Source organism: Rousettus aegyptiacus, unplaced genomic scaffold (genome assembly GCF_014176215.1).
Source record: "Rousettus aegyptiacus isolate mRouAeg1 unplaced genomic scaffold, mRouAeg1.p scaffold_m13_p_4, whole genome shotgun sequence".
Classification (NCBI taxonomy): Eukaryota; Metazoa; Chordata; class Mammalia; order Chiroptera; family Pteropodidae; genus Rousettus; species Rousettus aegyptiacus.
In genome coordinates this window covers 131,959,457-131,977,644 of record NW_023416307.1, presented here as the reverse complement: position 1 = coordinate 131,977,644, position 18,188 = coordinate 131,959,457, and the positions used below count along the sequence as shown (strand labels likewise).

The window sequence follows — 18,188 nt, the reverse complement described above, 5'->3', positions numbered from 1 at the left end:
TTTCTCTTGAGAGTCCTAATTCAGTGTGTTTAATATGTGTAGATCAGGAACTCTCAACCTGTAGTGTTTCCCAACTATTGACATTTTGAGCCCAATAATTCTTTGTTGTGGAGAACTATTCTGGGTGTTGTGAGATGTTTAGCAGTCTCCCTGACCTCTACCAACTACCTACCAGTAGCACTGCTCCCCTTCCCCAGCCATAAAAATAAAAAACTTCCCCAGATATTGTCAGTTGTCTACTGGAGACAAAATCTCCATGGAAAACTGGTATACATAACTATAAAATTCTAGGAGCCATTTTTACCTAGCTCACTTTCATTAAACCAATGCTATACTACTGCCCATGTAGTTCACACACTCTTCCCTTCCCCCATCAAAGCAAGTTGTCACTTTCCACCAAATCTAGCTCAAAGCCCATTGCCACCAAAACAGGCCCTAATAGTCCGCCACATCCCACTTCTATGCCTATACACATTTCACTTGATTGCACTGTTTTTCAATGGTCTCTTCACAGCTTCACATATATTTACTTTGCCTACTTCCTTTGAACAAAGAAGGGCAGCCCTTGTAAGAGGAGCAGATCAGTTTGAGTCCAAATCTTGCTGTTTGCCAGCTTCTCACCTTGGGCTTATCACTCGTTCTTCTTAAACTTCAGTGTTACTATAAATTGGGAATAGTTGAGTCTACTTCATAGAGTGGTGGGGAAGTATGAGCACTTTTTGAACTATAAAAATATAGAATTTTCCCCCCCAAAAAGCAAAACCATGGCTTTTATGTTTTTTGTTTGTTTGTTTTTTGTTTGTTTTTTGTTTTTTTGTGTTTTTGTGTTTTTGTATTTGTTTTTGTTTTGTTAAGAGGATAGCCAGTACAGGGGCTTTAGAATGGAATATGACCTTGGAAAATTCTAAATGAACAAATGAATTTGCATATCATAGTTTCCATTTTGTTTTATTTTCTTCCTTTGATAGCTTCTAAAGTAATGGAAGCAAGGTTCTTTCTGTGTCCTTCTGAGATTTATGAATTACCTAATGGGGCAGTTGTCAAGGCAACGCAATTTGGCTAGTTATTGACTTCATGTTCCCGGAAATGATGGCACTCATGTCATTCACGCTGTTATTTCCTGAGGGAGCACCCATGCTTGAGAAAAAGTATTTGTCTTTCAGAACTGGCTAAAGCAGTCCTCTTCTAGAAGAATCATCTCTGCACCCCATGCCCCTCTCCCCTGCTGAGGCACTGAGGTTCTTTTCTGATTTCCCTCTCCAGGCTTGCCTACCTGCATCATAGCATAGATCTGCCTTTGTGCTCCCTCCCACCATGAGTTCATAAGATTGAGGGCTGTTTACTGGATTTGGTATTCCCAAGGGCTGGTGCATTGTTTGGCCAAAGCAGGTGATTCCAACTCATGAGTATGACGGTGACTCACTAGAGCCCCAATACTGTGTTTATCCGACTGCAGCCATGATATGTGGACACCTCAAACGCAGCATTTCAAAAAACTAAGCCTAAACCTTCCTTACTGTATGAGTATGTTTTCATTTTGCTTGTTCAGTTATTGTTCTTTTGATTCCACATATGAGTGAAATCAGATGGTATTTGTCTTTCTCTGTCTGACTTATTTCTCTTAGCATAATACCCTCTAGGTCCATGTCATTGCAAATGTTAAGATTTAATTTTTATGGCTGAGAAATATTCCATTGTATATGTGTCTCACAACTTCTTTATCAGTTCATCTATTGATGAGCACTTAGGTTGCTCCCATATCTTGGCTATTGTAAATAGTGAACATACAGGCGCACATATCTTTTTGAATTAGTGTTTTATTTTTCTTTGGGTAAATACCCATTAATGCAATTGCTGAGTCATAAGAAAAGTTTAACTTTTGTGAGGAAACTCCATGCTGTTTTCCAGTGGTTGCACCAATTTACAATCCCACCAACAGTGCACGAGAGTTCTCTTTTTCCATATCCTCACCAACACTTGTTTTTTTTTTTTTAATTTATTGGTAATAGCCATTCTAACAGAAGTGAAGTGATATCTCATGGTTTTGACCTGCATTTCCTGATGATTAATGATGTTGAGCATCTTTTCGTGTACCTGTTGGCAATCTGTACATCTTCTTTGGAAAAATATCTATTCAGATCTTTTGCCTGTTAATCAGATGATGATGATGATTGCTGTTGTATGAATTTGTTATGTATTTTGGATGTTAACTCCTTATCAGATATATAATTTGCAAATATTTTCTCCTATTAAGGAGGTTGCCTTTGTGATGCAGAAGTGTTTTAGTTTGATGTAGTCTCACTTGATTTTGCTTTTGCTTTTAGTATCAGATTCAAAAGATCATTGCTGAGACCTATGTCAAGGAGCTTACCACTTATGTTTACTTTTAGGATTTTAATGGTTTCAAGTCCTATGTTCAAGTTTTTAATCTACTTTGAGTTAATTTCTGTGTATGGTTTAAGTAGTGGTCCTGTTTCATTCTTTGGCATGTGGTTGTTCAGTTTTCCCAAGACTATCCTTTTCTCATTGTATAGTTTTTTCTCCTTTGTTGTAAATTGACTACAAATCTGTGGGTTTATATCTGGGCTCTCTATTCTGTTACACTGATCTATGTGTCTGTTTTTGTGCCAATACCATGTTTTTTTTTTAATTACTATAGCGTTATAATATTTTGAAATCAGGGAGCATGATGCCTCAAATTTTGTTCTTTTCTCAAATGTTGTTCTTTTCTCTCAAGATTGCTTTGGCTATTCAGTTCTTTTGTGGTTACTAAGAAAATTTTTAGAATTGTTTGTTCTACTTCTGTGAGAAATGTCACTGGGGTTTTTATAAGGATTGCACTGATACCACATATTTTTTGTCTCATTGCATTAGCTAGGGCTTCTAGTATGGTGTTGAAAGACAATGATGAGAGGAGACATCCTTGCTTTTTTCCTGATCTTAGTGGAAAAGCTTTGAGTTTTCCACCATTAAGTGTATTATCTCTAGGTTTTTTGTAGATATTCTTTAACAAGTTGAAGAAGTTTCCCTCTATTCCTAGTTAACTGAGGGTTTTTATTATGAATATTAAATTTTGTCAATTTTTTTTGTATCTACTGATATGACCATGTGATTTTTATTCTTTAGCTTAATGGATTATATTAATGTTTCAGTGTTGAACCAGCCTTGCATACCTAGAATAAATCTCATTTGGTCATGGTGTATAATTCTTTTTATATGTTTTTGGGTTGGATTTACTAATATTTTGTTGAGGGTTTTTGCATCTGTGTATCTATGAGAGCTATTGCTTTGTAATTTTCTTGTACTGTATTTGTTAGGTTTTATTAGGGGAATGCTAGCCTCATAAAATGAGTTAGAAATTATTCTCTTTGTTTCTATCTTAAAGAGATGGTAGAACATTGGTATTTCCTTAAATGGTTGAATTTACCATTGAACCTATCTGGTCCTGGTGATTATTCTTTGGAAAGGTTATTAATCATTGATTTAATTTTTATTAAATATAGCCCTATTCAGGTTGTTCATTTTGTTTAATGTGAGTTTGACAGATTGTGTGGTGTTCAAAGAATTGGTCCATTTCATCTAGGTTATGAAATCTGAGGGTACAGTGTTATTCATAGTACTCCTAGATTGTCCTTTTAAGATCCATGGGATCAGCAGTGATGTCCCCTCTTTCATTTCTGATATTAGTAATTTGTGTCCTCTCTTTTTGTCTTAGCTTGGATACAGGGTTGTCAATTTTATGATCTCAGAGAACCAGCTTTCGTTCTGTTGATTTTCTGTATTAATTGCCTGTTTTTAATTTCATTGATTTCTCTACTTTTATTCTTCTCCTTCCTTTGGATTTAATTTACTCTTTTTCTAGTTTTCTAAGAAATGTAAATTATTGATTTTAGATCTTTCTACTTTTCTGATATATACATTCAATGTTATAAATTTCCCTCAGCTCTTTCATTGCATCTCATAAATTTTGATAAGTTGTGTATTTTCATTTAGTTCTAAATATTTTAAAATCTCCCTTGAGATTTCTTCTGACTTTGTGTTATTTACAAGTGACTTGTTTAATCTCCAACTATTTGGGGGACATTAGAGGTATCTTTCTGTTATTGATTTCTAGTTTAATTCCACTGAAGTCTGAGAGCAGATGTATGATTTCTATTCTTCTAAATTTCAGTTTTATGGTCACATTCTATCTTGGTGAATGATTCATGTGAGCTCAAAAAGAATGTATATTCTACTATTATTCAGTGAAGTAGACTTTAGATGTCCATTATATACAGTTGATTGATAGTGGTGCTGGGTTCAACTATGTCTATACTGGGGGTTTTTTTTGTCTGCTGATCTGTTCATTTTTCATAGATCCATTTTCAATGATAGCAGTGTTGAATTCTCCAACTATAATTTCTCCTTGCATTTCTATCGGTTATTTCCTTATGTATTTTGAAGTTGATAAGTACATACTTGTTAAGGTTTGTTGTTTTCTTAAAAATTGACCTCTTTATCATTATGTAATGCCCTTCTTTATTCCTGATAACTTTTCTTGTTTTGAAGTCTGCTCTGTCTGAAATTAATGCAGCTACTCCCTCTTTCTTTTGATTGGTGTTAGCATGGTATATTTTTCTATATCAATTTACTTTATACGTGTCTATACTTAAAGTGGCTTTCTTGTAGACAACAGTTTGGTCTTGTTTTTTGATACGCTCTGATGATATTTGTCTTTTAGTTAGTACATTAAGACCATCGATGTCCTAGTTTTGTCTTCTTCTCTTTTTATGGTTTTTGACATTTTGAGTAATTTATATAATTACATTTTCTCTCCTTTCTTAGCATATCAGTTATACTTTTTTTTTTTTTTTTTACCAGTGTTTATAATATACATTTACAACTAATCTAAGTCCACTTGCAAATAACACTATAGCACTTCACGGTCGAGTGCTTTATAATAAAATAATCCTAATTCCTCCCTCCCATCCATTGTAACATTGCTAGCATTCACTTTACATATACAGAAGCATACATGAGTGCATGTATATAACATATGTACCCATATATAAAATACATAATTGAAAATATTGTTGCTGTTATTTTGAAAAAACTATTATCTGTTAGATTAAGAATAATAACAATAGAAGTTTTTATTTTACCTTTACTGATTCTCCAAAGCTCTTCCTTTCTTTGTAATGAGTTTCTGACCTATATCATTTTCCTTCTCTAAATAACTTTACATTTTTTTGCAAGGCAAGTCTACTGGCAACTGATTCACTCAATTTGTCTCAAAAAGTCTTTATTTCTTCTTCACTTTTAAAGAATAATTTCATAGTGTAAAGCACTTTAGGTTGATGAATTTTTTCCATCAATACTTTAAATGTTTTACTCCACTCTCTCCTTGCTTGCATGGTTTATGAGAAATCATATTAATTCTTACCTTTGCTTCTCCATAGGTGGCTATTTTTTTCATCTGGCTTATTTCAAAATTTTTTCTTTGTCTTTGATTTTCTGCACTTTGAAAATGATATGCCTAGGTTTTGATTTTTTTAAAAAAATTTATCTTGTTTGCTGTTTTTTTGAGCTTCCTGAATCTGTGGTTTGGCATCTGCCATTAACTTGGGGCAATTCTCAGTCATTGTTTCAAATATTTCATTTTTCTTTTCCTTCAGGCATTCCTATTAAACATATATTATACCTTTTGCAGTTGTCCTGCCATTCTTGGATGTTCTGTTCTGATTTTTCTTTTCAGTTTTTCCATTTTATTTTCAGTTTTGGAGGTTTCTATTGAGATTTCCTCAGGTTCAGAGATTCTTTCTTCAGCTGTGTCTAGTCTACTGATAAACCTATTAAAGACATTCTTCACTATTATAGTGTTTTTCATCTTTAGTTTTTTTTCCCCCTAATTTCCATTTCCATACATTGCCCATCTGTTCTTGCATCCTGTCTACTTTATCTATTCGAGCCTTTAGCATGTTAATCACAGTTGTTTTACATTCATGGTCTGATCATTCCAACACCCCTTCTATATCTAAGTCTAGTTCTGCTTGCTCTCTCTCTCTTCATACTCTGCTATTTTTTTTTTTGGCTTTTTAGTTTGTCTTGTAACTTTTCTTGATAGCCAGACTTGATGTACTGAGTAAAAGAAACTGCTATAAATTAACTGCTGTAATGTGTTGGTAAGGTATGGGGGGAAGGGAAGCATTCCCTGTGATTAGGTATCAGTCTTTCAGTGTGCTTACGCCTCTGGACTGTGAAATTTACAAGTGATTCTTAGCCCTCACCCCTCTGCCTCATTCTTAGATGGGATGGCATAGCTAGAGAGGACTGAAATTGGATATTTTCCTACTCCCACATGGAAGGCTAAGGTGGGCTGGAGTTGCATGTTTCCTTTCCCCTAGGTTAGTTAGGCCCTAATAAAACCCCAGCTGGTTAAGCTCTGGTTAAATAGTTTCTCATAAGAGCAGACCTTGTTAAGAAGAACAGAATGCTCTGGTGTATTTCAACATGGTTCCTTTTCCCTTATCCCTGCCAGAAACAGAAGAGTATTTTTCTCAGGTATTCACTGTAAGAACCTAATAGAGCTCCAAAGTAAAACTCACAAAAGTGTGGGGCCCCTCAATGACAGGGTCCTCCTGGAGTTTTCATGTCTCAGACTTGTCTACAGTGAGCCTCCAGCCGTTTGTTAATTACAGTTCAGTTTTTTTTTTTTTTTGGTTTGTTTTTTGTATGTTTTTTTGACCCCAGCACTGGTTCCTGTGGAGGCTTCAGATCATCACTTTGTACTCTAATAGGTGGTGACTCTCTATATTTTCCCATCATACTCAAATTTGGGAGGTAGCAGTTTGCCCTATGACCTTGATTCTCTTACAGATCTAAGAAGAGTTGATTTTTCAGTTTGCTTAGCTTTTTACTGGTTGGGATGGAGTGACAACCTCCAAGCTTCTTACCTGCTCTATGAAAATCATCCTTTTGCTTTTTAAAATATAGTTTTATTATACTTATATTCCCTTAAAATGATAAAACTTCATTTTAGTTTTTTTCTAATTAAAATACATACATACATACTGCATGTATTTTTTAACTTATTTTTTTTACTCATTATATTGCTAAGTCATTCACATTTTTGTACCTAGATATAGTTAATTCCATTGATTGATGTGTAATATGCCTTTGTGTCATTATGCTGCATTGATTTATTCATTTTTCCTGTTAGTAACAACTTCTGAAAGCCAGGTCATGAGACTTTACAGACTGCTCTTTCCAAAGAGCCAAGCACTTCTCATCACGTAGTGTTCATTCTACATGGTGCCAAGGTCACCTGCATGAGCTTGTTCAAATACGATCAACATATACAGCCTCTTTTTGTGATTCCAGAAAATGCAACAGGGGGAAGTGTGACATTAACAGTAAAACTATGTGACTTGCGAGCCCCACAAATGCTTGTATATTTTGTTTTCTTGCCATCATCGATTCAGGGTTTCTTCATTCTTCTTGTATGCCAAAGATCCATCCCAAAGCACTTCACTTTGAATATTTTTCTCTCTACCTTTTGACTTCTGAGAAGCAGAAATGGCTTGAGGAAGGGAACTAGGAAAGAGATCAGGGGTTAAGTAAGCAAGCAATCATTTATCTTGAACTCTGTGGCACAGACCCAGTGTTGTTTCTTACAGTGTAACAATTGAGAATATTCTCGTTTCTGAAGAAAAATAAAATTAGTACTTAGAAATGATGTATCTTGTATGCTTATTTTAAAGGCAGGAAAGGGCATTTTTTTTCTTAATTCTCCTGAAGTTTCTTTTGTATTCCTTTCCTTTTTTTTTTTTTTTTTTTTTTTAAGACATGTCCTAGATTATGAATTGGCTCGTATGGAGGAGAAGTCTTCCTGAAACCTCTGGTTCTTGATAGCCTCAAGAGAGGTGTTGCACAAGTTCGAAATACTCTGGTTTGAAGCCAAGGGTTGGATGACTGTGTTGCTTTTGCAGCTGTTGTTTAAATTAGAAACACCGTACCTTCACACAGAAAGTTTACAGAGATCCAGATTTTTAAAAAAGGCCTTTTATAGCATATAACTTCCAAAAGAGGTATATTAGCCTCAGCTTGCTTGATTCAGAATGAATGGAGTACAACAAAATTCAGATTAAAAAGATTTGTACTTTTGAGAAGTTTCTGTAATGAGAAGCAACCAATCTCACTGTTGTTATATAAAGATGGAGTGTACCATGAATTTAAATTTTATGTCATTAACTTTAAATCTCTCCTTTGTTCTCCTCTCATGTCCCAGGGTGTTTTTTAAATTTAAAATACTCAGATGTTTTAAAATTTTAATTATGTAAATCCTAGTCAGATAAGGTGGTAGAACACCATACAGATTACAGGCAGTTTATCCATGTTTTGATGTAAAAATGAACCCAAGCCTCCCGAGCATGAACTTGGAGATCAGTCCCACCACTGATTTTACTGCACCCACAAAGTGGAGCTCATAACCACTGCAAGGGAACCTTTCACTGGGCTTCACAGTGCTGTGTAGCCTCGCGGCACACCAGATTTAGGATTCCACTTAAAGATTGCAAGAAAATTATTTCACTAGATACTATACCAAAGCCAGCTTTTAACGTACCAGTGGTATTGACCATCTGCTTGGGGATATTTCCAGATGCTGCAGCCAGCTTTGGGACTCTTGTGGCTTTAACCTCATCCTCGCTTTTCTATCTAGGTTTTAACTTTCATTTGGTACTCTTTATTTCTCATTTTTTTTGACATTTATCCTGTGGACTCTTCCTGAAGCATCTTCTCTTTTCTCATAACTCTCGAAGATAGCACTTACGTCTAAACCTCAGTATAAACAGAAAAGTGAATAGCATAAAGCTCTGGTTGTGAAAAGCAAAAATAAGAAGGAGTGAAAACAGGCACCAATGTTTCCCGACACTTAGAAAAAAGATAGAACAAAGAAACTTGGAGACAATTTTTGTGTTCACAATATGGAGTTAAGGATGCAGGGTAACCGAGTTTGAAAGTATAGATCTTACCAGAGGGTAGGAAGAAGGGGGGCAAGGGGTGGTAGATGGGGTAAAAGAGGTCAAATATGTGGTGACAGAAAGAAAGCTAACTGTGGGAGGTGAACACACAATGTAAATATATATGTGCCTTACTGTTAAAATGTACAGCTGAAACTTACTGGATTTCATTAACCAATGTCACCATAAAAAATTAATTAATTATCATTATCTTTTAAAGTATAAATTTTAGTCAGACAGATGTGGGCTTTCATCTCAACTGTGGACCATTTTACCAATGTGACCCTGAGCCAGTTATATTCCCTTAGGAATTTTTTTCTTTATCTGTAAAATTGGATAATAATATCACCTGCTGCTAGGTTTACTATCAATATCAAACAAAGCAAATGTAAAGCTGTCAGCCCAGAGCAATGCACATACTAAGAGCTCAATAAAGGTAGAACTTGTTATTGTTATAGACAGTAGCATAAAAATGTATAGATAGTACAAATTAGTTTTTTACTTTGGGCAATCCACTTTGGGACTGAAGTTTCTCTAAAATAGAAGGGTTGGATTAAAAACAACAATAAAAAACCTCAAGAGCCCCTTCCAGCTTGCTCTGGAATTGAATTGATAAATTGACTCATGACCTGAAAAGTTTATCTCATCTGGGCTTCTTAGGAAGGAATAGAACAGAGTCCCAAGTTCCAGAATGTCAGAGGGACGATGAAGTAGATGAGGAAATGGGAATGGAATTTCTCATGGCACAGGCGCCTTTTCTGAAGGAGTGAACTTTTAAGCACGAAGAGTTGCTTGGTAAGAAATGAGATGGCTATATGTAACATTGCAAATAAACGTTTGGGCAAAAATCAAACAGACACTAGTTTATTAATGTGGATCAATTCATTTTTTGGTTTGGTGGATGAATGAGAGAATGAATGAGCCCAACCTGCTTAATTAAAATGTTTATTTTCAATATCTTTAGCATTCTGGTCCATTCCATTAAATGAATAATTCAAGATGGCTAAAGTGTGTTGGGCTGAATTGAATTGGAAAACACCTCATGCAGTTCTAGGGAGACGGAAGCAAAATAGTACAAATCAAGTCATGCCAAGGAGCAAGATATCATATGGAATGTAGAGAGTCGCTAATTTTTTATCTTTTCTCAGATTTAAAAATGAAGGAAAATGGTTAGCTTTCTAATTATGTAGGAAAAAAATTTAATTGAAATCTAGAAATACTTATCAAATATTAAATACACGTACATGTTCATGATGGAGAAATTACAAAATCAGGTCTTAGATTGTGTCCCAACCATGAACTCTGAATTGTCTTGGCAACAAATATACAGAGGGTGACACTAAGGTACAGGAAAAATGACTAATAGGAACACATAATATTGTTGGAAATAGAATACTTCTGGCTCTCTCCACTAACAATCTACAATGTTTTGTTTCTACATGGTCTGGGGAGCAGGAAAAACTTAAGATTCTGTAAATATTGGTGGTTCACTTTTCTCTAAGGCACTTCACAGATCAGAAGGTCAGGAAACCTCAAATTTTCCTTGTCCCCTGTTGCACCTAATTTATTATATAATTTTTTGTGTGTTCTTATGTTTTTTCAGTTTTGTTTCCCGAATATCCACAGAAATGTATATATATTTTTTGCCTTTTCAGATTTCAAGTTGGAGATTTTTCAGGTTATAATATGAAAATGCTGCTGATTTTGTTCCTCATAATAATTTGCTCCCATGTTTCTGTGAACCAAGATTCTGGTAAGAAAAAGAAAATGAAAAGAATTGTTTTCTTTTATTTTTATTTTGAAAAGTAGATATATGATTTTGACCTACTTATAAGTTGGGTTTTGTTTCATTTTGTTTTGATTTTGATGGTGATAATGGTGGAGTGGTAGCTCAATTTTTTTTTTGATGTCATTCTTGAAGATCATTTGTTTCTAAACTTTATTCCTTGTTAACAATAGAAAGACATGAGAGCTATTATTTTGTCCTCAGTTTTAACCCTTTTTAGGTCTTCTGGGAGGTTGCATAAAATTCTGTCTCTCAATATTAGGTTCAGGCCTGGAAAATTTGGAATGTCTCTTCCTACTACATTTGTGTCAAAACATTATCTTGATTAACTACCTAGATCTTGCTATAATTTAAGCTATTTCTCTGCTTATTGTAAATAAAGTGCTTTTACTCTGAAGAGAAACCTCCATTGCTGTCTACTGCCTGTCAGCAATCTACGTCCAGTGGACTTGAAGTCAAAATACTGGCCTATGTCTATGGCCATGTCACCCTGAACAAGCCCAATCCCGTTTGATATCAGAAGCTAAGCAGAGTCAGGCCTGGTTAGTACTTGGATGGGATACCATCTAGGAAGACCAGGTGCTATGGACATAAAAAATAAAAACTAAGGGATTGTAAGCTGACAATCAAGGGTTGCCTCGCCTACAAAATACATACGTACATACATACATACGTACATACATACATACATACATATGTACATACTTGCTTACACTTCAGTGCCTCTACCACCACTTAAATAATTAGTTCATATACAGGTCTCTTCATGTCCAGGGCCACCTCTTTTACAACTTTCTCAAGGAACACTGACCTTGGTAACAAATTTTCTGAAGAAATAAACTAAGACTACAAACGTCTCCCTTTGATGTCTCATTGGGCCTGATACTTTTAAAGAAAGATGGTACTTTTCCCCTAATTTTTTTTTTGGTTCAGAGATAGTGATGAGCCTTATCAGAACCCAAATCTAGCTCATGTGCCAGTTGTCTACATTTGTATTCTCCACACAAGATGTGGGAGTTTATCCATGAATAGAAAAGTCACTTTTGATATCATAGCAAGCCATCCTGGGCAAGGTTCACCTGAGAGTCCCCATAGGGGTTCCAGCTTTCTCTTAGAAGAAGGTATTGATTCACCTTCATTTACCTCTTCCCCTGAGATGCTATTGGCTATATGATCATCAAAGGAATCTCAAACTGGTTGAAATTTGGTTATTTAGAAGACAAGAAAGAATGATTTTATCCACTATGCCTCAATCACAGACTTACCAGTTGTAGACAGGAAATGATTGATGTTATTGTAATTTGATTAGAATTTACCTAGTAATAATTTCAGATAATCAGAATCTCAGAGTGAGGAGGGACCTTGGATATTTTTTCATTGAATCTACTCATTTTAAAGGTGAGAAAACTGAGGACCAAGTATATCGAGTCAGTAGAATTAGGTTGTAACAAAATAAGGAATTCCAACACTTGTTCAGTTACATTGTATTTTCTTAAACACACACCGTCTAAATAAACATAGACATTTTTGTTCCTTCCCCATATAAAAATGGATCTTATACTGAAGTGATGGGAGTTCTGAATTCAAACCAGTAGACCACCAATGAACATTTTGTGCTGGAACCCAGTGATTCTCTGTCACATAAAAATGTAATTCTACACACCAAACATTGAATCTAGCATTGAATGAAGCCTTAAAAGTTCAGTAAATTATTGTATTCCTGTATAAAAATTATATTTTTAAGAGAAACTAAAACCATAATTCTTTTTCTAGCTTAAGGTATACTGATTTCTATCACATTTTACATGAGAGTAAATTTGCCACTTATAATACTCATATGATGCATCAAAATGTAATAAAAACTTTAAAATAGATTAAGGCAATCTATATTTTTATGATTTTAGGTATTTTTTAAACTCAGTCAATTCGACTCTTGGCATATAAAACCAGTATATTTCTAAATTAATCTGATCACTTGTTACAGTGTTTAACTTGGAATCACAATGAAAGGTTTTCTTTCAGATTTCTCCATTCAAACAAATTTGAAGCAGTTTAGTTCTCAGTGAAAATTTTTATCCTCTTGATAGAAATTGAGATCAAACTCTGAAAGTGAAAAAAAAAATTATAAGATACAGTGGGAATTTATTCACCAAAGGTATAAAAACCCAGAATTTTTTACTTGCAAAAGTGATGCTTAATTTTGTAATCAGTCCAAATGAGAGGGCATATAAAAGAATCAGCCTAAGAAACAATTTTTTTTTCTTGAGAGGATATGCAATTTCTGACTATTATTTTTAGTTAATTGAGAAGGTATTAAAAATACAGATAAAAGATGAAAGTAAGTTTTTCCCTATATGGTTGGCATTAAACATGGCAGTAAATTTTTAAAGTTTATGCTGTGTTTATGTTTGTGTTTGGTTTTAGGCCCCGAGTATGCAGACATTGTGTTTCTGGTGGACAGCTCTGATCACCTGGGAATTAAGTCCTTCCCTCTGGTGAAAACATTCATCAACAAAATGATCAACAGTCTCCCCGTAGAGGCCAACAAATACCGCGTGGCCCTGGCCCAGTACAGCGACAAGCTCCACAGTGAATTCCAGCTGAGCACCTTCAAGAGCAGGAATCCCATGCTGAACCACCTCAAAAAGAACTTCACGTTCCTGGGTGGCTCCCTGAAGGTAGGAAACGCTCTCCGGGAGGCTCACAGGACCTACTTCTCTGGACCCACAAACGGGAGAGACAAGAAACTCTTTCCCCCGATCTTGGTGGTGCTGGCTTCCGCCGAGTCCGAGGATGACGTGGAAGAGGCTTCCCGGACCCTGCGGAAAGATGGGGTGAGAATCATCTCCGTAGGCCTGCAGCAGGCTGCTGAGGAGAACCTGAAGGCCATGGCCACGGCTCAGTTTCATTACAAGATTCGGACGGTCAGAGACCTCAGCACGTTCTCCCAGAACATGACGCAGATCATCAAGGATGCGACTCAGTACAAGGAAAGTGCAGTGGATGACGTTCTTGCCGAAGGTGAGATTAGGGTGCATGTATAGAAATGGTGATAAAATGCTTTTGAAAAATCAGCATGGAGGGTGGATTGAGACTCTGTGAACATCCTTTTCCCCCAAAGCCCCGCTGCCTTTTCAAATATTAAATATCTGTGTGTTCAAAAGAGCCCAATGATCGTGGCCATTTTAAATCTACTGAACCCCACAAGCTTTGGTCTTCTATGTTTCACTTAACCACGTAGCATATTATTTATAGGCTTCTTAAAATTCAGTGACATCTTCTCTCTGTTACCAGCTTATCTCTGAGCTATCTCCCTGGGCTTTATTTGGCATGTATTTTTATTACTGGTTCATTTAAAATGTAGTTTTTTTCCTAAAGAAATCCTGATTCCTGAAGTCATTGAGTGTAACCACAGATCATTAGAGCTGGAAACAACTTCAGGTAGTCCAAACCCTTTACGATGCAGAGAGCAACTTGCAGACATCCTTAGAGGCAGTGCAGTTTGAAGTCAGAGCCAGGTCAGGTCTCTCCATCCCCATGCTCATGTCCTTTCATTCCCACGCTACCTTCCTTCCTGCTTCTCTGTTCTAAATTAGCTGCCCTGTGCCCTGTTCCATCTCCAACCTCTGTCCTGGTCTGTCCCCTTGGACTATTCTATTAACTATCAAGAAGGACTGAGAGTTTATGACACCATTTGAGTGAGGAGCAGGGGAGAGCCAGTAAAAACCCATATGCTCAAAGTATGCAAGTCCAAATAAGTAGTAAAGGAAACTCTTCATTATTTCTGATTAAATCAGAGTGATATGACATGTATAATTATCTATTGTTACTAGAGAATGCTTTTCTTGTGGCAATCTAAAAAAAAAAAAAAACATGAATCTTATTGCTAGTATCTTTTCCAGATAAAATGAAGGAAAATATAATTATTATTCTATTACCATCCCTTAGGCATATTTGGTCTATACCCGCTGATTTTAACAGTGATGATGCTTAAATGATTTTAATATGATAGTAGTAGCTGCTGTTCATTGAATGACTTACATACCAGGCCCCATGCTAAACACACTATCTCATTTAATCCCCATAACAACTCTGAGATAAATATTATCTCTAGTGTGTAAATGAGGAAATTGCAGCTGGGAGTTTAGCTAAGATCTAATTAAAACCATGATGCTCTGATCTCAACTTCATATAATCATTTTGCATGCCTCCCCCTTTCTTTAAGCCCACAGTCAAGCTCTGGTAGATGTTCTCCAGGTCTTCTGATGCTGAGCAAAGACCCTGAACCTGCAACTGAACTTATGTTTCTGTATTCCTTGCCTATACAGTTTGCCAAGGCCCTTCTGTGGCCGATGTTGTGTTCCTGTTGGATGTGTCCATCGATGGCAGCCAGGAGAACTATCTTAAAAAATTCCTGAAAGAAAGTGTATCTGCTCTTGATGTAAAGGAGAACTGCATGAGGATTGGCCTTGTGGCTTATAGCAATGAGACAAAGGTGATAAATTCACTGAGCAGGGGCGTAAACAAGTCAGAGGTTCTCCAGTATATACAGAACCTCTCTCCCCAGGCTGGGAATGCCTACACCGGAGCTGCCATCAGAAAGATTGGAAAGGAAGTCTTCCTTGCACAAAATGGCAGTCGGAAGAATCAGGGGGTGCCCCAGATTGCTGTGCTGGTGACCCACCGGCCTTCAGAAGACAACGTTACCATGGCAGCTGTCAACCTCCGGCGCCAGGGCGTGGCCATCTTCACCATGGGCATCGAGGCTGCCAGTGACAGCCAGCTAGAAAAGATAGCATCGCACCCTGCTGAGCAGTACGTCTCCAAACTGAAGACCTTCTCCGACCTGGCTGCTCACAACCAGACATTTCTGAAGAAGCTGCGGAAGCAAATCACACACACAGTCTCTGTTATGTCAGAACGGACCGAGAGTCTCAAATCCGGTAAAGTCTTTTGCTGAGAGAATTATTCAGATCCTTTTTTGTTGTCTTTCAGGTATTATATATATGAAAGGGATTGCTGGGATATGAGGTGGAGAGTGAGACTAAGTTCCTAATCTTGTACTTTAGCTTGATCACATGAAATGTAAATTGGGGGAGAATGTAAGTTATTGAGGTGTTGGAATGGGGAGGAGGGATTTATTTCCCTTTTCACTTCCTCTTTTGTGCAGCTGTACCTGGATTCTTCACCACTTATAACCACTTCAAAATACCATCTTTTGCTGTTTTTATCCCCTCACTTTTTTTTTTCTCTTTCACCTGTCATGTTCCCCTGCTCTTTGTTTCTTTTTTATTTTCTCTCCTTTCTCCTCTGCTCTCATCCCCAAATTCCAATTTAGAGAATGAACAGGAAGCACAAATTGGATTGAGGACAGAGTCACTAATTTGTTGTAAAGTACTCTTCTAGTATCTGTGAGTTTAGAGAGATAGAGAACAATGTATTTTATATAGTTTATATATACACAAGTATTCTGTATAAATATTGCATGTGTATATAGATCTATAAGCATATATGTATACATTCTTCATCAAATATTTATAGCTTGTTTACTATAGAAGTATCATTGACCTACACAAATAAGGCCACTGACAAATACCTTTAGTTTTATTAATTGACTAGATATTGATGAGGAGTAAATAATTTGTTCAAGATTTCAAAAAAGAGACCTCACATGTCCACAATGTTCAGTTAAGAACCTTCTCCATGTCACAACTCATCAACTGACTTTTTACAAAGCAGTTATTCACTAATGAGAGAAGCGACTTGTAAAAATCCTTTTCAAGTTTTCTTTCAAATCTTCTACTATTTCCATATTTACCCTGATTCATGGCAGAGAATTATTCAAATAACCTTAAACTGTGAAAAGAAATTCATTTGGCCCAGCTGACGCTAAGATTCCTCCATGTTAGCTTAACAGAGTACTTTTACTCCTAGAAACTGTTTCCCATTTTCCTGTTGGAAGAGGCTTGCATTTGTTGTTCTGTCTGCTCCCATTTCTTCTTCACACTTACCCCAATGCCACACTCAACTTGTTGGTTCCATTTTAGGTTGTGTGGACACTGAAGAAGCAGACATCTATCTGCTCATTGATGGCTCTGGGAGCATCCGGGACACAGACTTCCAAGAAATGAAGACCTTCCTGTCAGAAGTTGTAAGGATGTTCAACATCGCTCCCCAAAATGTGCGGGTTGGAGCCGTTCAGTACGCTGACAGCTGGGACTTGGAATTTGAGATCAATAAGTACTCTAACAAGCATGATTTGGGAAAGGCTATTGAGAACATCAGGCAGATGGGTGGGAACACAAACACGGGTGCAGCTCTGAATTTCACACTGGGGCTGTTGCAAAAAGCAAAGCAGCAGCGAGGAAACAGAGTGCCATGTCACCTTGTTGTCCTAACAAATGGCATGTCCAAGGATAGCATCTCGGAGCCTGCAAACAGACTGAGGAATGAGCTCATTCATGTTCATGCCATCGGGGTCAAGGAAGCCAACAGAACACAGCTACAAGAAATTGCTGGCGAGGAGAAGAGGGTATACTACGTCCATGACTTTGATGCTTTGAAAAACATAAGAAACCAAGTTGTTCAAGAAATCTGTGCTCAAGAAGGTAGGAGAATGATGGTTTCACCTTTGGACTTCAGCTCACAAATTGCCCTCCTGCAATATTTGTCATTGCAAGTTCAGAGAAACAACATAAATTTCCAAGTTGAGATTGGTTGACTTGTGTAGCTGTGTTTGTTTCCAGAATAAAACTAAGGGCCCATTATAGTGCTGTTCTAATTAATATCTGAAGGACCAATATATCTGGAGGCATTCTCCCTAATAAGTATTAATTAGCTTCTCCTTACAAATCCCTACTGGCAGAGGTATATGGTTAGATGCTACATATGTAATATGATCAAATGATTTCTTATTTTAAGGAGTTCTTCAGGTTTATTTAAATTTCTCTTTAGGAAAACTTTTATAAAATCTTTTAGAGCTATATCTGTAGTTTCCAACCAGGGGAGAGTTTGTTCCCTCAGGGGACGCTTGGCAATGTCTAGAGACATTTTCAGTTGTCATTACTAAGGGAGTGCCACTGACATTTAACAAAAAAGAGCTCAGACTGTTGAACATTCTGTAGTATATCCTACAATGCATGGACTGCCCTCCCCAATAAAAATTATCTGGCCCAAAATGTCATAGTAGTGCTGAGGTTGAGGAACCCTGAGTTAAACATTAAAGCAAATTACTAAATAACAGAATAGTCTCACTTTTATTGCCTCCAAAGCTTTATTTACCTGTAACAGTCCTTACCAAGTATATGGTTAACTTCAGTATAGTATTATTTGTGTTTTGGATTTTCCTGTTCACTCTTAATATTTTTCTTTTGCATGAAGCCAACTCGAGTAAACATCTTGCT

At 36.5% G+C, this 18,188-nt stretch overlaps 1 protein-coding gene and 1 pseudogene across 3 annotated transcripts in view; both read left to right on the top strand.

Moving 5' to 3' along the window:
• Nucleotides 1–18,188, top strand: part of COL6A6 (collagen type VI alpha 6 chain) — a 142,129-nt gene that overhangs the window by 13,068 nt on the left and 110,873 nt on the right. For 2 of the 3 annotated variants that reach the window (XM_016140264.2, XM_016140262.2), the window contains exons 2-5: nucleotides 10,655–10,752; nucleotides 13,210–13,806; nucleotides 15,114–15,728; nucleotides 16,833–17,393. In XM_016140264.2, coding sequence (XP_015995750.2) covers nucleotides 10,686–10,752; nucleotides 13,210–13,806; nucleotides 15,114–15,728; nucleotides 16,833–17,393 — 1,840 coding nt within the window. In that variant the 5' untranslated portion in view covers nucleotides 10,655–10,685. Of the gene's footprint in view, nucleotides 1–9,659; nucleotides 9,795–10,654; nucleotides 10,753–13,209; nucleotides 13,807–15,113; nucleotides 15,729–16,832; nucleotides 17,394–18,188 lie in introns of all 3 variants that reach the window. The other variant, XM_016140263.2, reaches the window with a different exon arrangement.
• Nucleotides 11,258–11,376, top strand: LOC118602100 (annotated as a pseudogene).